The sequence below is a fragment of the Cricetulus griseus genome, chromosome 5 (genome assembly GCF_003668045.3).
Source record: "Cricetulus griseus strain 17A/GY chromosome 5, alternate assembly CriGri-PICRH-1.0, whole genome shotgun sequence".
Taxonomy (NCBI): Eukaryota; Metazoa; Chordata; class Mammalia; order Rodentia; family Cricetidae; genus Cricetulus; species Cricetulus griseus.
The window spans coordinates 55,270,026-55,288,699 of record NC_048598.1 but is presented as its reverse complement, the minus strand read 5'-3'; the positions used below and the strand labels follow the sequence as shown (position 1 = coordinate 55,288,699).

At 50.2% G+C, this 18,674-nt stretch overlaps 1 protein-coding gene across 1 annotated transcript; it reads right to left on the bottom strand.

Moving 5' to 3' along the window:
• Positions 1–177: 177 nt before the first annotated feature.
• On the bottom strand, positions 178–11,286 carry Prelp (proline and arginine rich end leucine rich repeat protein). The gene is made up of 3 exons (XM_027417573.2): positions 11,156–11,286; positions 4,073–5,046; positions 178–2,625 (listed from the first exon to the last, which is right to left on the bottom strand). The coding sequence occupies exons 2-3, from the start codon at positions 5,028–5,030 to the stop codon at positions 2,450–2,452; spliced, it is 1,134 nt and encodes a 377-aa protein (XP_027273374.1). The 5' UTR covers positions 5,031–5,046; positions 11,156–11,286; the 3' UTR covers positions 178–2,449.
• Between the last annotated feature and the right edge of the window lie 7,388 nt (positions 11,287–18,674).

Sequence of the window (18,674 nt, the reverse complement as noted above, 5' to 3'; positions counted from 1 at the left end):
CCATCTTCTAACCTCTGTGAGCACCAAGCATGCATGTGATACGCACACATACATGCAGGCTAAACATAAATAAATCCACAAAGCACTTTTTAAGAAAGATATTTTCTTCACCCATCTTCTCAGCAAGATGTAGTGAGTGAGTCGGTGGCAAGACAGCATTTGACCCATCCACACGGGCAGGTTCATGCTGGGTGTTTTCCATATGACTTTATTTCCTGTTATGAAGCTTGTTGAAAAGTGAAAGCTGTATCAGGGTTAGCATGGTCTTTAAGAGAATGGATAATACGAACAGAGCACATACACATACACACACCAACACATGCACCTGCGTGTATAGATCCAATGGTGCTGAGCAAATGAGCTTGTGTGAGAAGGGGCTTTCTAAACCCCAAGGTAACTAGCATGCACTCGAGTGTGAGCATCTGTCGCCTGTCAAGTCAGTTTAACTCTAGTCCTTCTAGCTGACAGCTGCAGAGACCAGTGGGGGCAAACTGGCATGTTCTAGGTGCTAGTTCAGGTCTGCAGGATCAGTGCCCACCCCCATCTCTGGCAGCCACAGGAGCTCCCTACGGTCCCCAACAAAGGGCCTGCAGGTTGTGCATAGATGCAGAAAGGGCTTGTCCAGGCCATAGCACCAGGTTGCTTTCAGCCGTAATACTGTATTGACTTTAAGCAGGAGCCTTGGAGAAACCAGTTGCAACTAGGAAGAATGAGGAAGTTGCCCGGCAAGAGGAAAAGAGGTTGTGTGAAGTGGGCTCTATTTTCCATCGTGAGCAGATGAGAAGAATATAAATGGGGTTTCTGGACGATCAGGACCAGCATAATCCGATGTCTTAAAAACAGTTGTGTGACACTACTCCTGGGGAGATATAAAAGCCTCCAGAGCCTTCCCCATCCTAATGAGGGTGGGCTCTGTACTTCACTCACTTCTAGAACATTCATCTCCCCATATTCCTCTCCATCATACACTCAGGGAACTGTGGCAGGGCAGGTGCAGCCTCCCCGAGAGGGAGATGAGGAGAATGAAAAGGCCAGAAGCCCAGGTTCTTGGAAACCTGCCAAGTTCCTGGGCTGGTCTCGGCTTGGAAGGGAGGGTAGTGAAATCTTTGGGGGGAGGGGCACTTGTGCAGGGAATAAATTACTGCAAGGGGGCCGGTAACACCACTTGTCCTGCATTAGGTGTGCTCTGGAAGAATGTGCACAGACATGCAACACAGCTCTGAGAGGACCTTGAGGGAACATCGCACCTACTGGCTGAGAGCTGACACGGCCGAGGTCAAATTAGCTTCCCTTAGACGCCCAAAGCTTCCCCATTCACACTCACTCATGATGGGAGTGACCCCCCCACCTCTGCCCTTCCCTTTAGATTGGTGAGGAGACAGACACTCAGCCAGTCACGCAGGGGCCTCCGGAAGCTGTTTGCAAGGAGAGTGGAGTAGGCTGTGACCTTCACCAACCACCAGATGTCACCAATGAGTCTGCTCTAGAGGTGGCGGCTAATCCCCAGTGTGAAAGAGGCTTCTGGGAGATTTCCAGGTGCTCCACCCCCCTTTTCCCTGTTTCTCAAGAACTGTCTTTGGGGTGGGGACTGGGTCACAAACAATAGAGAGAGTCTGGGATGCTGCCTCTTGGCCTTCCCTTGTGAACACTGCCCTGCAGGGCTTTGGGTCTCTTGTCAAGTTTGGGTCAGGGAGACTGTAGGGCTCATCTGCATCCACACAGGCCCATTCTGGGCCTCTGACTCCTAGCCACCACCCATTAGCTAAATTCTAGTTCCTTGAACCACTCTTCTCCCTGGCTGTTCCCCTCTGAGGCCCAGCCAAGAGGGTGTGTGCTGTGCTTGGCCCAAAGGAGAAAGGAGAGGAGAGGAGGAAGGGCTGATGGAGACACGTGTGAGGAGCCATGACCCTCCTCAGTCATTCCCTCACACTTCCTTCCTGGAGGCAGCAGAGAGTGGGGTGATGTCTGGTATCAGGAAACAGGGGGACAGAGTGATAGTTTTAGAAGAAGGGATCTTGACCCAGGAGACCTGGGTTTGTCAGCCTTCTCAAGGTGATGATGCCCAAGGTGGAGGAGCTCTCAGCAGAACTTTCCAGGGTGCACCTCTGGGATGGCTTCCAATTCTTGATTGACTAAGACTAAGAAAACATGTCAGTCCATGGCCTTACCCATGGAGGGAGGGGATGCGTCTGTTGGCATATGCCTATGTTTCTGAAGCAAAGGGAGACCAAAGAAGACCAGAGGTTTCGACTGGCAGGGTGTCTTTGGACTGGGTGGGGAATCTTGCTTAGAGCTGGAGCAGGGCACATGGCATTTCCCGTCCTCAGAAAGGGATGGGAAGAAAGGCGGGGCCAGGAGCAAGAGGGAGACAGAGAAAAATGGTGGACACTAGAGCTCGGGCCACCAGCCTTCAAGTGCTGTCAGAAGGGAGTCCAGCTCTGGGCACAGCCTAGATGATCACAGACTGCAGGAGACGGAAACACATCATAAGGTCCAGTGGGATGGGTGGCTTCAGGAAATTCCCATCCAGCCGCAGGTAGCGCAGGTGCGGCACATTTTCCAGATCCGAGGAGAAGTCATGGAAGGCCACTAGGTTGTTGGGGCAAATCTGGGTCCCGTTGATTTCTATGAAGAAAGAAGGGGAGAAGTCAGCTGCAGAGGAACTGGCAGGACGGGTGAGGAAAGGGGGAATGACAACCAAGAGTGTGGGTTCTGCAGTTCTCCTCTCTGGACAGGGTGACTTTGGGATGGGGTGACTGTAGATCACCTAGTCTCCAAAGTCAGTTGAGTGGCTTCAGTTGGGGACGATGGGCTACTGTATTTATTGCATGAATGGTTTGTTCAAGGCTAAAGAACACTCATCTTTTTCTGAGCCTTTTGTTGGTGCTCTACTCAGAGCTATTGTACCCCCTAGGCTGACCTTGAACTCAGTCTCCCATAAGCCGGAATTACAGGTGTGTGCCACCATATCCAGTTGACAGAGTTTTGCTATTTATTTATTTTTGTTTATTTTTTTTGAAACAAGGTCTCATGGAGTCCAAGATTGCCTTGAGTTCCCAATTCTCTTGCCTCTTCCCCCAAGTCCTGGGGCTACATACACGTACCCCCATGTCTGGCCTGAAATTTTTGACTGAAGCAAAACTGAGCTCCAGCCTCGTGTTCTGAGCTACAGTTGACACTCAAAGCTCAGGACCCTGTAAGTTTTCTGTAGGAAAACTGTCCCAGGTGAACATTGCAACCTTCCATCTAGAATGAGGAATCTGAAAACATCCCCCTGTCCCATTTTTGCCAGTTCTTACATCCTGACTACATAGCTTCTTCTGAGTCCTCTCCACTGACTTTTTATAACCATGGCTTATATTTGGGAAGTCCCCTGCCATGGCTGCTGCTGACTTCTTGTGCAGTGGCAGGCCCAGAACTCGGGCACTTTGTATCATCTCTATTCTACTCTTAGGAAAAATACCCAGCAGAATTTCTGTGTCTACTATCCTATTTATAGGCCTAGTGGCCAGAAAAACTGATGCTGATAAGAAGGGATGGAGAAAGAAAACCTTTCAAGCATGGTGTTCAGCACACTACACTACACACACACACACACACACACACACACACACACACACACACACACGATTAGATCATCCTATTGACTCTGTGTTAGAAGATCCTCATTTTACAGGTAAGGAAATATTCCATATGGGTAGAATATCTTTTCCAGGTCACACAGATACAGCAGATAGTGAGGCCACAGTCAAAACTAGTAGGTTTTTCCCCTCCTTTTTCTTCAGTGCCAAGTATAGAAGGTAAGGTCTTATGCATGCTAGAAAGAACTCTAAGTCAGGCAGTGGTGGTGCACTCTGGAGACAGAGGCCAGCAGATCTCTGAGTTTGAGGCCAGCCTGATCTACAGAACAAGTTCCAGGGCAGCCAGGGCTAGACAGAGAAAGAACTCTAGAAGGCTACATCCCTGTCCCAGTAGTTGCTTCTTCCCAGTAGTCCCACCCTGGCGCGCCTGAGAAAGTGTAGACTACTAAGTCTCTGCTCTCCTCTGTCTGGCCGGGCCCCATCCCACTCACTCTCAATGCTGTTGTTGTTGAGGTACAGGTGCTCCAGCTTGTTGCTGATGGCCGGCACATTGCTGATCTTGTTGTGTGACAGGTGGAGCACCAGCAAGTTGGAGATGTTGAAGGAGTTCTTGGGGAGCCCTCGATCTGACAGCTTGTTGTAGTTCATGCGGATGAAGGCAAGGTTGGGGAAGCCCTTGAAGTAGCCATTGGGGATGGTCTCGATCTTGTTGCTGTCCAGGTAGAGCTGGTGAATGGCTGGGGGGACCTTGGGTGGCATCTTTCTCAGGATGTTGTGGGCCAGATTGAGCTGCATGAGACTCTTGAGGCCCTGGAAAGTGTCGGCCTTGAAGACCCCGTCACTCAGCCTATTGTGCTGCAGATCCAGGAGCAGCAGGTTCTCGAGCTTGCTGAACACTCCGGGTGGAATTCTAGAGATGTGGTTCTGGCTTAGCCGCAGCTGTTCCAGATTTCTGGGCAGAGCTGATGGCACCTCCTCCAGCTGGTTCTTCTCCATGTAGAGGAATGCCAGGCTGGGGAGCTTCTCCAGCACCCTCTGGTCCACCTTGCGGATTCGGTTGTTGTCCAGGTTGATCCACCTCAGGCCTGTGGCATTCTTGAAAGACTCCAGAGGGAGCTCGGTGATGAAGTTGTTCTGCAGGTAAAGGTAATGTATGCGTGGTGGGATGACAGGGACCTTGCGGAGGTTTCGGCTGTCACAGTAGAGGGCTGATGGGAAGTCAGCGGGGCAGTAGCATTCTCTAGGACAGTCAGGGAAGACAGATGGAGGGCCGGGAGGAAGGGGCGGAGGCAGGTCTGTAGGCTCTGCTGGCTCGTGGGGCTGAGGAAAGCTGGGTGTGGGCCTGGGCTTGGGTTTCCGCCTAATCCCAGGTTTTGGTCTTGGTTGGCCTTGGGCCACTGAGGCCAAGGTGAGGAGAAGTGGGAGGGTCCAGAAGAAGGATGCCCTCATGATCCAGGTGATGTACCTGCAGGGAGGAAACTGGGAATAATTAGCCTGCTGGGCCTCAGGAATAGAAGGCTTTTCTGTGCAGCAGGGCTCCTCCTGAGCTAAATCCTGGGGAGAGAGGCAGAGCCAGGGACATGAAGAGCAGGTGGGGACCTGGGGCTATGGAACTCTTCGAGGAGCCCCGTCCCCCTTGTGGGAAGGAACCTGTTGGTGGAAAGCTGGGAGCCCAGCGTCCTAAGGCATGTTGGAGACCCTTCACTAGGGGTGGGAGACTCTGCCCTGGTGTAACATGCAACGATCACCCCACACCTATAAGGAGTAGTGCTCAAGGTAGTGCTGTGCCACGGAGTGATGTCAAAATCCACTGGACACTTTTTATATCACCCCTCCCCCAAGGAAAGTTCCCGACCCTTTTGGGGGGGCAGGGGAAGCTAAGATATGGTCCAGTGGTTCTGGAAAATTCCTTACAAATTCCTTATGGTAGTGGTTTTTAAATTGTGCACCTACGTTCCTGTGCATCCCCTGAGGAGGTTCACTGAGAGGGGGCCCCCAAGGTGACTCCTAGCATGAACAGACTTGCTGTTTAAATCTGTTATAGACAGAGATAGAAATACCGAGAAAGATACACACACACACACACACACACACACACACACACACACACGCACGCACGCACGCACGCATGCACACACACACACACAGGAGGGTGGTTAGACAAAGCATTTGAAGAAAAGAGGAAAACATCATGGCTAAAAATGGTCTGCAATCCACCCACCATGGCCAATCCCCACTCTTTATACAGTTAAAGCTGGAAGAAAGAAGTGCCTTGGGGGGGCCAGGAGGCTGCTTGACAGTGTGCACAGGGCAAAAAAAAAAAATGCAGGAGGTCTTCTGAAAGGGAAATGCTCAGACACTCACCCACTCACCCATGCTCTGTCCCCTCCTCTGCACTTGGCTCAGAGAGAGCTGGCCTTTGCCAACATGAGCCATGCCAAGAATTCCTCCCCAGATGTAGAGGCCCTTGGGAAAATAAACAGGAAAGGAATAGAAAGACGTGAGGAAAACACTTTCCTTTCTTTAGAGCTGGTATTGTCACTCCATTTACTTTGGAATTGGTAGTGTTGAAATGGAGTATTAGGAAGAATTCTTGGTAGCCTCAGGAACACTGGCATCAAGCACTGAAGGGGCTTTTGGGTGGCTCTGCTGCCTTGTGTGGTTGGAGCTAAGTTGAAAGAGGGGAAATAGCAAACGATCCATACTTGCTAGAGTGGCAGCTCCCATGGGTTCCCCTCTCCAGCCTGGGGTAGGAAGGGCACAGGGAGAGGGCCTGTACTTCGTATCCTCCTCACCCCTGATATTTCCCATAGCTTGTCACTGGCTCACCTCAAATCTTCCTCACTATTGTTGCCCTGGGAACGGCTTCTTGGGGTTCTCAGAGGCAGAATGGCTGAAGTGTGTCCCTAGCTTGTAACTGAACCCTGTGCTCATAGCCTCTTGTTTAGGCCTCCATCCCCCACCCACCATCCCCTGAGCCCATATCAATGTCAAATCTTCCTTTGCTTTTTCTAGAGTCTACCTTCTGCATGCTTTAATCAAAGGAAAGGAGCGGGGGTGGGGGGGTATCCCCAAGTTGTGTGTCAGATGCTCAGGAAGAGCTGAATGTGACAGATAACAGGCAAGAAGGCAGAGCTCAGGCCCTAATGGATAGAATCTAACTGTGCCTGTCCCTAGCCATATATCACACATACACACACACACATACATACACACACACACACAATACATACACACACACACACACACACACACACACACACACACACACACAGATAGAGAGAGACATACACACACACCTCTTTGCCCCAGCCTGTACCACTCTGTGCATACACTCAGCCCTCTCCCATACACATGGGCAAACACACATTCTCAGGGCCCTGTATGCATTTTTGAGCTTTGTATGTTGGTCTGTGTGAGGAGAGTAGAACTGGGAAGGCAGAGGCCATCTTGCCTGGTGCTTCTCTCTCCTGTCTGGGTGGGCATCTCAGACAGACCTCTCAGGTACATTTAGAAGGTCATTTTCCTGGGCCTTCTGTGACAAGGGACCTGCAGTTAGGGTTTTGGTTCATCCGCACCGAGGCTTCTCTGAAAGGACTAAACAGATAATATGTTCCTTGTAGACTTGAACTTGAGCCTTGTTGCTAGATTCCACATCACTTTCTAACTGGAGTGTAGGAATTCACATTTTTATAAGGCTTTTAATTTTCTTGAAAATAGAATAGTCATATTCCATAGAAACGAAGAAAGTGAAGCATTACCATTCCAAAAACATGTTAAAAGTGCCTGGCTTTGCAACCCTGGTTTGTTTTTCTGTTCCTTTTGAATCTCTTTGTTTATGAATTACCCAGAAGTCTGTAGGCAAAATTACCCCAATGCTGTGAGAAACTTGCCCCAAGCCAAAATTAGGTCTGACTGAAGTTCTGAAGTTCTCTATTGCCCTTGTGGCCAAAGGCACTTCCAAGGTGAAGTAATGGACCCCAAGTTAACCAAACAAACTTTCCAGGAGACCCAGCAGAGCCTGCCCTGTGAGACACGGTATCTGGGGCAACTGGCTTCTGTTGCTGGGGGTATCGGTGGGTCTCACGTTAGTGTGCTAGGTTACCCTGTCTCACTGTCAATGGGAACCCCACTCAGTTCTACCTGCCTGGCTCTGGCATGGGGTCTCCAGGCCTTCCTCATCCTCATCTCCAGGTCAGAGTCTTTGCAAACCCTTTCTTCTGTATCTCAGCCCCAGGAGGCTCCCCAAAACAAGCTCCCTGGATCTGAAGTGGGGCTGTTCCTTGGGGAAAGAGAACCAATCCTCCCCTCTTTCAGGCCCCAGGCTGAACCAGAGATCTGTGTGCAGAGTGCACAAGGAAACTGTGTTCATTTCCAAGGCCTTCCTCACCGGCACACCCCTTCCTGCTGAGCTGTGCTGTGCTGGGCTTCTGGGAAGGTCTCACTGCAGAGCAATTCTCTCTAGCTGTGCTCTGCTGCTCTAGCATTCTATAAAGGAGAGCTGAGACAGATTGGAGGTAACCCCTCTCCAGAGGGGTTTTAGTCTCACCAACAAAGCCCAGAGCCAGGGTCCTATGATCCCATCCTCCAAGTCATTAGCTCCCTTAGGGCGGGATGTCTGTACTTAAAATCACTTAAGCTTCTGAAAGTGTACCTCCCCAAGCCCCATCCAATCCCACACCCTATTGGCCCTGGTCACCCTCAATCAATGAGCACTTGTTGACGGCCCCTCATCAAACGTATGCAGCCTGGCTCTCCAGGCCTGGCTCACAAGGCTGCATCTTCCCAGAGGAAGCAATGGATTCACCCAACCCCAGTTCACAATCTACCTTTGGAAGCCTTTCCTAAAAGATCTTACTATTCAAATTTCAACTCTGACAGCGTGGGCCTGGGCGGATCCTGCCTCTGACCCTCCTGTTTGGCCCCAGTTTTGACATCTGTGTGAGGATGGGATGAGCTCATGCCGAGAAGCAGGCTCTGGGAGAGGCTCCCTGAGTTTAAAGGGAGACAGTCCTCTTTCCTACCTGTCCTGCTTATCTGGGCTAAGAACCCAGGAGTTGTTTGGACTCCTGCAGCACGGTCCTGAGGTACTGTGGGCCAGGGCAGCCCAGGGACTGTGGTTCTTCTAAATGTACATTGTGAACTAGATAGAGTTGGGTGACGCTTACCCAGTTATCAGATGTCAACAGCACAGGCAATTTTAAAATGAAATGCAGATCAAAATGTGCTAAGAACAAGTTTGACGCTATTTGCAGAGTAACCATCATGTTCCTGGTTCAACAGGCAATTATAAACAGAGTGGAGGTTTTATGGTTTTAGGGAACTAGTCTGAAAGAGCAAGCTCCCCATTGCTGGTGTGTGTGTGTGTGTGTGTGTGTGTGTGTGTGTATGGGAGGTGGTGGGAAGAAATCAGACAGATAGGCAATCCCTAATAGCCTATTGCCCCCTATATCTGCCTTCCTGCTTCTCTCCCCAGTACCTTTGCTCCTTGACTAAAGTGAGAAGAATCTGAGTGACATTGGATGTGGTTATAGGTACAGATTCCACCCTGCAACTTATTTTACCTGGGTACCACTACACAAGCTCAGTTTCCTCATCTGTAAAACGGGCATGCTGGGCAACTCTGAGGTACTAAAGACCAAAACCAGGGCTCTGTGGATATTATACAAGTACTCTACCACCAGACTGCGGTATGGATGTTCTAAGGGTTACATCAGGTGATGTGCAAATTGTGTGCTCAGTGTACGTCAAGGATGGGTCCCTGTGCCACTTTGAATGAATTTTTGTTTGTTTGTTTGTTGTTTCTTTTGCTTTCCTATCAGCCTGTTTGGTTAGAATCCTCTATCCCTCTTCTGCTGGAAGGCAGGGGTCTTTCTTGCAGTATAGGTACTAGATTTTCTACTCAGAGGAACTTCATGCCCTTTGAGGCCCAGGAGACCATATTTGGCATTTGGAATCAGCTGGCTGGAACTCCCTAGACACTTGGGCAAAGCTCACCTTATTGTTATCCTGACTGTCTGCTTTCTGCAGCAAATGGGGACCCTGGCTAGCAAAGGGATGTCACTCTTTTCTGCTAGTTGTGGCTTCTCCCAGCCTGCCATTTTTTGTTCTTTTTGCCTGAAGAGGCTCTACTCACATGTTCTCTGGGGGGGGGGTAAGGAACTCATTGTCATCTATTCTGTCCTCTGAGAGAGTTAAGCAGGACAGGGCTGTGGAACCTGGAGACAGGGGATCTAAAAGGGATGGAGACAGTGCCCAGTACCAGTTCTTGGATGCCTGAGATAGGTAACCTAGCAGGTAACAGGAGCTGTCCTGAGGTAACTTCCTTTCTTTCTAGAATGTTCTCTGGGAATATGGTTGCCTGGGCTCACGAGGCTGATGATAATGGCATGGGGGTGGGGTGGGGGTGGCAATCATATGTAGTCACTCCCACTGTTAGGACTGTGGGCTCCTTTCCCAGGAAGTCACACAGCCCTCTGTGCCTTGAACACTAGGGAAGTCTCAGGGTGAAATAAAATAGCTCTGGACCTTGGACCCTGTTTGATGGGTCAGTAGTGAGTGTCTGGCTATGTTTTTAGTAAAGCTTCCATAGTCCATGCCTGCTGCCCAGTGGCTTCTCAAGATCACCCTTCTTGCTGCTATGGGGCCCCTCTATAGCTGGAAGGGAGGGAGTTATGTAAATAAGGTTCTCAGGTTCCCCTCCCCTCCCCCTTCTTCTACTTGAAGCCCCCTTACCAACTGAATGGTCAGAATAATCTCAGAATAACTTCAGAGAGAAATGTGTTTCTGACTACCTGCAGGGAGAAGAAAAGCTGTTAACTTGGAGATAGGGCCTCCAAGGCTTGCAGGCTCCATTGACTTCTCTTTGCAAAAGCCAAGTGGTTTGGACCAGGCAGGCAGGAATTTAGGCTGCTGAGAAGATACTGTGCAGGCCCGAGAGCCACTTTTCTCTCCCTCCTACCTAATTAAGTGTAAAAGAAAAAAGAAAAAATAATCACTCAATTGCTCATGCCCTCCCTGCTCAGCCAAGACATGCTCGTCTTCTGGACCTGTGGTCTCAGCGGGAGGACACTTTCTCTCTGGTCTTGCAACTGAGGAGGCACGTGAGAGGGTAAGAGTGTGTGTGTGTGTGTGTGTGTGTGTGTGTGTGTGTGTGTGTGTGTCTGTGTGTGTCTGTGTGTGTCTGTGTCTGTGTCTGTCTGTCTGTCTGTCTGTCTTCTGTGATGTGTGACAGTACATGAAAGGTGCAGAGAACTGGGTTCTAGTGTCCAGTTTCTATGGCAACATCTGCTCTGTTGAAATTCTGTGTGCGACACAGCTCTGTGTGTTCAACAAACATCTGCACTTGAAGAAAGTTTAACTTCAGCAGCAAGCAAACACAAGGGCATAGGATGCTGAAGAGACTTGAGGGTGTCAGCAAGAAATGAGGAAGACTAAGTCTGAGCTCTGTGGAGAAGGAAAATAAGGAGGAAGAAGGGAAGGGGGAAGGAAAAGAGGACTGGACAGAGCTAGAGGGATCCCTTGGAGGAAGGAGCCTTCTCATCTCTAGTCTTCTCCCCCATTGTCTGGCTTACCTGCTCACACCTGCCTCTCCTCTGGACTCTGGGGCACTCCTCTCTTCCTCCCCACCCTTTGGTGGAGCTGTGGCAGCAGAGAGCCAGCTAGGAGTTCTGGTCTCCCAGTGGTGCGTGTCTGTCTGTGTGTGTCTGCCTGACTTTCTTCCACCAGATTCTATTGGGGTGGGGAGGTTAGGTTAGGGGGAGGGAGGGGCAGATTGGAGGGGGGAGGGCAGAGAGGAGAGAGGGAGGGCGCTTGGGAAAGGAGGAATGACAACAATACAGTCTTTATTTGGCAGCCAAAACTGCACAGACCTCATCCACACCCGATGCCCACTAACGGCTCATTTTTAATAACGTTTTCCTGCTCCTGCTGCTCTGGAGAGGGACCGTTTGACCCGTGTTTGGAAAACAGGCCAAATCAAGGGAGGAAAGCTCTTGGAAATGAGCCGCAGCTTCTGAGCAGGCGGGTGGGGTCGCTGGGTCCAGCCTCAGCCTGTTCAATTCCCATCAGGAGCCTTGCTTCCCTGGTGTTTGTTCTTCAATTCCTCATGGGATGCTTTTCAGAGTATCTTCTCTAGGAGCTTGCTAATGGAGTGGGCCTCACTGTGCAGTGAGATGACATAAGAGGTGACTGGTTTGGTAACCAGAAGGCTAGTCAGAGAGGGCAAAGTCTGGCCCGAGGATCACACAGCAAAGTTAAAGCAGATTTCCAAATGTAAGTCCTCAAGTCATTGTTCCTAGTTCCTGAGGACAATGTTGGGAGTTTCCTTGTAGGTTTGTGTCACACTCAGGTGAGATTTGGGGACTATGAGGTCATAACAAGGAGATCCCAGCCTCCCTAATGCATATCCCCTTCTTGGAAACCTGTTCCAGGATCTCTGTTATCTGAACAATACTCCCCGGATGAAAATCAGGGACACTTGGCTTAGAGGAGCATCCAGCACAACTTCCTGGCCAGAACCTCAGGAATACACTCACTCAGTCATCATTAGGTCAACAGAGACCTGCAGAGCCCCCGACCCCACCCCACCCCACCCCACCCACACACCACCCCTCTCAGCTCTTCCTTCGACTCACAGGAAACGAAGTGTGATCTTGAGATGCCTGTTTCCTCATCTGTGTCTCAGAAAGTACTGGAGGCTAAATAACTGTGTGAGGCACGTTAGAGACTGGTAAGACAGTGGAGCTTCAGAAGGGACTGTGGCAAAGAATAGCCAGAGAAGAGGAGGGACGTAAACCTCACTCACTGCCTAGCTGCCTGCCTTCTCACTGTGCTGGCAGGTGTGCAGGTGGTGTGTCCACTTGGGGATCCATCCACACCCCAAAGCCTGTCCTTTTGGGAGTGATGGCCACCAGCTTCCAATCCCTTCTCAAACTAGTATCCCCTTTTTCCCTTCTTATCTTTTTGGCTCCAGGCCATACAGATACAGGTGGAATGAAGGCAAAGGACCACCAGGGCCACTTAGGAAGGTCAAGGGTACAGTTTGCAAATTGGTGCCCTTGTGACCATGACATGATGAACTAATCCAAAAGTGGTCTTTATAGAAATTTAAAAGCATACAAATTTGCATCCTGGGCTGTCTTTCTCCCCACCCCACTCTCTTTGGTGCTCAGGGCTCAGTTCCAGGGCCCTGCACATGCTAGGCAAGTGCTCTGACACTGAACTGTACCCATAGCCTTCATATATGTGTTTACACAGGAGACTGTAACCTCATTACTTAACACCCAGATCAACAGGTACCAGCTCAGGCTGGTGTGGTGGCCCACACCAATAATCCCTGCACTTGGGACCTGAGGCAGGACAATGGCTACAAGTTTGAGGCCAACCTGGAAGACAGATAATCTCAAAAAAAAATAAGTAACAACTATCTAAATAATAATTGCTCACTTGTGACAATTTTTGTTTCTCCTGTGCCTACTTCCACAAAACCCTAGTGGTATGCTTTGGAATTCATACTTAACTTTATTTTATTTGGATGCCTTTAGGCAGGACAGGGACTTCCCTATTCAACACAATGGCCAGTCTGCTGCCTTAGCCTGGAGTCAGGGCCCTACCTCCTTTACAAGGTGCTTATCTTCCTATCATTAGAGACACTTGAGTTCACAGCCACTGGTTTACTGGACTGTGGAGAGTAGAGGCAGGTAGGGCAAGACAGATGATGTTAGCCAACCTGCCTTGCTGTGCCCCTTGGCAGAGGAAAGAACAAGCTCTAAATTGGGGACAGAGGCCTAAGCTGTTGAGATCTGGTTTTGGCTCTTGCACACTGTGTACATTTTCCCTCTGGTCTTTGTCATTTGTAAAACTCCAGATCATACTAACTGAACTTTGAACTCCCTTGCATGTGAAGAGCCTCAAAGGTGGCTTTAGGATACCTGGGTTTAAATGTTTAAAATGCTGGCTCTGTGCCTGTTGTGGTTCAGTTTCCTCAGGTGTATGTATTAGAATAACCCTGTTCCTCCTCGATTGTCCCCAGGATCTGGGGAGGCTTGCCAGAGCAGGGAGCATCGCTCACTCAGCCAGGGCTTCTCCACAGTGAACAGCCCTGCTCTCAGGGTGTTGGAAACACACAATGGGTGACATGTTCATTTCTTCCTCATGTGGAACTCATGGACATTTCTGAATGCCAGGAAAGAAGTGTGTCCAGGCTGCTGCCACCAGGGAAGGGCTGGCAGCATGGCCAGAGGTGACCCTCAACTGCAGTGGGTTTCAGCTGCTTTCCTAGAGACTTTGCCTGCCCACCAAGACCGCCATCACTCTGGGGCTCACTGTTCTTTCCCCCTCATGGTAATGGCTGCCTTGGCTGCCACAGTGCACACTATAGCCAGAGAAGAAAGGGCAGATTGTACAAGATGACATCTTATTCCTCCAAGCACAGTGAGCAGAGGCCTAGCCAGGCAGGGTAGGCTTTAGGGGTTTTGGCTCAGACCTCAGGGTGGTCACCAGGACCCACAGAGGCTAGTCACTCCTCACCCCTCAAAGAGGCTCCCAGGCTAGGGTGCACAGCAGGGGAGAGGCTGTGGGAATCCTGAGGCCCCCATCCTTCTGTCTGGCTGGGGGGCCTGGGCTCCTGTTGGGAAAAGATAGCAGCCTGTCCATTGTTGGGAACCCACAGCAGCCACCAAAGGCTTGGCATGTCTGGGTGCTCAGCACAGGGTCTGTTTGGTTGGGTTTAAGTGTATTAAACAAGGACAGTCTCTGTCACTCACTTCTTATAAAAATGTTATTTTTTGGCATGTCATAATTATTTGACTGTGGGTCCATGCCTGTCTCCACCCAGGAGGCTCCAGTGTGCAGTTTCTTTGCCCCCTGCCCTTCTCTGATACTGAGGATCCAACCTAGGGCCTGACCCACGCTAGGCAAGCACTCTATCACCTACATCTCCAGCTTTCTTTTTACTTAAAAAAATTTTTTTTTTTCAAGACAGGATCTCACTAAGTGGCCTAGACTGCCCTTGAGCTGGCGGTGTTCCTTCCTTCCCAGCCCCCCTGAGTTGTTGAAACTACAAGCCTGTGTCACCAGACCCTCCTGCTGCCCCAGAGCTGTTCCTCCCCAGATCCCGTCTGCTTCTCGATTTTCCTCTTTCTCCTCTTCTTCCTCTTCCTCCCTTCTTCTTCCTTCCGTTCTCCCCCTCCCCTTCCTCCCCTCCTCCTCTTTATTGCTTTCCCTTCCCTCTCCTCTTCTCCTTCTTCCTCCCCTCTCCCTTTCCCCCTCCTTCCCTTCCTCTCCACCCCAGCCCCTCTCTCTTTAAAGACAGAGTTTCACTTTGTAGTCCAGGCAGGTTGCAATCCCCCTGCTTCAGCCTCCTGAGTGCTGCTGGCTAGGCCACACCAGCACCTGCTTTTGCCATTTAGGTTTCCCCTCCCAGGCCCCCTTGCCAGCCCGTGTTGGCACACACAGTTCTTTCTCTGTGTTTCTCCTCCTCCAAGTCCATTCGACAGTGCCTTCTGTTGGACATTTGGGCTCGTGATTTTTTTTTATTATTATTTCATTGTTTTTGCATTGAGATGGGATCTCAGGGAGCCTATTATGGTTGATTTGGCTGTCAACTTGTCAAAAATTAGGAAGCCTCTCCTGAAGAACTGTCCCCATTGCCTTATCTGATGCAGGAAGCCCCGCCCCGTTTGTGGGCGGCACCTCCTGGTAGCAGCCCAGTTTAAAAGGCCTGCAGAGGGAAGGTGTCTCCTGCAGCTCACTGGCCTTCCCTCTAGCTCAGTCGCTTTATATGTTGCTGTTGCAGCTGATTCCTCCACTGATATCAGAAGCAGTGTTCCCAGTCTGCTGTCAAGGACTGCGGAAGCTTTCAGGCTTCCAGAGTCAGCTTGGGACGGCGGAGGTACCCAGCCCCATGGACTGAGCATCTTCCATGTTGCCACAGTGAGAGAAAGCCACCGTGGGGTTACTCCAACTGCTGAGGCACTCAGCCTCAAAGCCCAAGCAGCTAACAGGCTCCCGGCCTCTCAGGCGTGATTCAGTTGCAGTTGCTATTTAATGTAAGCATATATATATATATATATATATATATATATATTATATATATATATTCCCATAGGATCTGTTGCTCCAGAGTCCCCTGATTAACACATAGCCCAAGCTGGCTTCATACCATGATATAGCCAAGGATGGCTTTGCACTTCTGATCTTTCTGCCTCCATCTTCCAAATGCTGGGATCACAGTTGTGTACCACCATGCCTGCCTTGGGTTCCTCATTTTGAGGTCAACAGAACTAAGCTTAGAGGCTCACATGTGTGGTACCAGCCCTGGCCCTACTTCCTCTGCATACTGACCAGGAGCTCTTGGGCTACTCAGGTCCCTCCTGAGCTTCTGTGTCCTCATGTACGGTATTAATTATCAGGGCAAAGAACCCTGCCCCATTACTTACCTTTGGCCTACAGCACTGGGACAGAGAGCTTGTCTCAGCACAATGGCAAACACTCCATTTCATTCTTGGCATCCCCACTCTGCGCTCATCTGAAGTCAGGAAGACAGACTTAGCAGGGCTGTGTGAGAACATGCCCTCTGCTCCCAATTAACCATGCCGCAGGACACATTTAGCCTTGGTCTATCCCAGCAGCTCTTTGATCCCTTCCTGGACAGTTGTTTGTGTGTTTTTAAGGGGCAGAAGAAGCCCTTTGTAGGGTGACCATTTCCTTTTGAGGGATACACTGGCTGCCTGGCATTGTATCAGAGAGAAGACCAGTGGCCTTCATGGGTCCTATTGATCTCCCTTCTTCTTCCTTGCCCAGTCCCCAGCCTAGGAGTTTCCTTAATGCCTTTACTTCTGACTATGACAACAGTCTCTACTCAGAGTCCCCCAAGGGCTTAAGCTTGTGGAAAGTGGGGCCAAAGGTACTTTGTAGACTATTTCCACTTTCTCCTCCCTTGCTTGTTTCAACAGAAGGAGGCAGGGAAAAAGCCAGGAAGGAAGAGGTAACCCATGTCATCATGGACACAGCCAGGCTGAGGATCCCTAAGCCCCTTTCCCTTGGTTGTCAGGAATCCTGCACAGGGCTCATCAGCTTGTAGACTGTCCCAGCAGTCCTGCAGAGAAGGCGGTCAGAAGTGTTCTGATAGGCACACATATGCATGGCAATCTGATTGCTCCAGCAATGTGTGCAAATCTGCCCAGCCACCATGGCTGGACAGAATCCCAGGTCCTCAAGAAGCCAGGCTCAGGGTAATGGGTAATGACAGCATTCTGCATGTGGGGTCTCCTTTTTCCTGAAAGTCCATTGGCCAGCAATCCACAAGGACAAGGGGCAGTAGCAAGGACAGAGAGCCTTAGATGGCCTGTGAACACAGTGGAAATAACCTTCTGGGAGACACATTCAGTGAGACAGGCCAACTTTATTTCAGAGTATAGTGGATATGTAGGATTGGGGTGTTAGCTGGGGCAAACCCTAACTTGCAGTAGGTGGCAAACTCCTATCATACAGTTGGATTAATGACAGCATGGCCCTATGAGAATAGCTAGAGCATGTTACTTAATTACCATGTGGGCATAGAGGGAAGAGCATTAGCAAGGAACTGTGTCAAGAGTCATCCTTGAGATCCTTGAGATAAGTCAGGCATCCTAGCCTAGAGACATCTTCCAGAGAAGGATAGGTAGAGAGCAGAACGTTCCCTGGGTGGGTGGGTGGGTGGGGCGTCTGTATTGTGCCAATCCTGGGGAGAGCTGCTAAGGTAGATTGCAACCTCTGAGCAATGGGGCCTCCCAACACCTGCATGCCAAGGTAAGGGCCTCCCAGGTTCCCAGATAGTTCAATTGCATCACACTGAAACTCCAGGCTAACTTTAATGTAGTAAAAGTCACAAGTCACAGCAGTGACAGGTGCTTAGCTCTTTGCCTTGGGGTCAAAGAATGACTGCCCCACAAGGGCATAATGCAGGTTAACGATGGGACAATGATGAGTCTGTGGACATGTTTTGGTCAGCAATGTCTCATGTCACAATCTAGGAGGGCAACAGCAAGGCATCCTGCCAAAGACCACCACCCATGACCCGGGGGTCCTCACACCTGCCAGGAGCAGCAATCCTACAGAGGCCTCCCAGGAGTTCCTACATGACAGGGCCTTCCAGTCCTCTGCATACACACGTCTCCAGGGACAAGAGCTGTGTCAGACCCATTGGCTAGACACTGCGCGTCTAGTCTGTAAGTCCAAGGTCACATACCAGCGAGACCAGATCCATCATCAGGACCCGAGCATCTGCTCTGCCTCTTGTATGTGCCTGTGCTGCTGTGGTACATACCGGGGTCTAAACCCTCTTCAGAAGCCCCAGGGCTTGAGTCGCCAGGCATTTTCTATTCCTGTATGTCTATCTTACTATCAATTATCAAGACACTGTGCATGTGTGTGCATGCACGTGTGTGTGGGAGTATGTGCATGTGAGTGTCTGGATGCGCTCACCAGTGTACAGAGGTCAGAGCAGGTGTCTTGTGTCTTTCTCTGTTACTGTCTGCATTATTTCCTTGAAACAAGGTCTCTCACTGAACCAGAAACTCACCTATTGGGCTAGGCTGGCTGCCCAGCAAGCTCTCGGGATCCATCAGTCTCCACCTGACAGTGCTGGAGTCACAGGCACGTGTAGCCAAGCATGAGTGTTGGAGATTTGAACTCAGGCCCTTATGTTTGCAGAGCAAAGTCCTTACCCGCTGAACCATCTTCTTAACTCCACATTCTTTTTGTCAATATTGAAAAGAAATCTTTACCTTTAGGCTGTGAGGAGTCACTGACCTGGTTTCGAATTCTCCTCTTGACATGAGTGACTCTCTGCCCATCATCATCATTCCTGTTCCAGTATGACTAGACTCCAAATTCTATCAGGGTCCCTCCTCTGTGGCTTTTTTTTCTTTGTTTTTTTCAAGACAGAGTTTCTCTGTATAATTTTGGAGACTGTCCTGGAACTAGCTCTTGTAGACCGGGCTGGTCTCGAACTCACAGAGATCCACCTGCCTCTGACTCCTGAGTGCTGGGATTAAAGGCGTGTGCCACCACCCCCGGCCTCTGTGGCTTTTTAAGGCTGCTTTTTTTTTT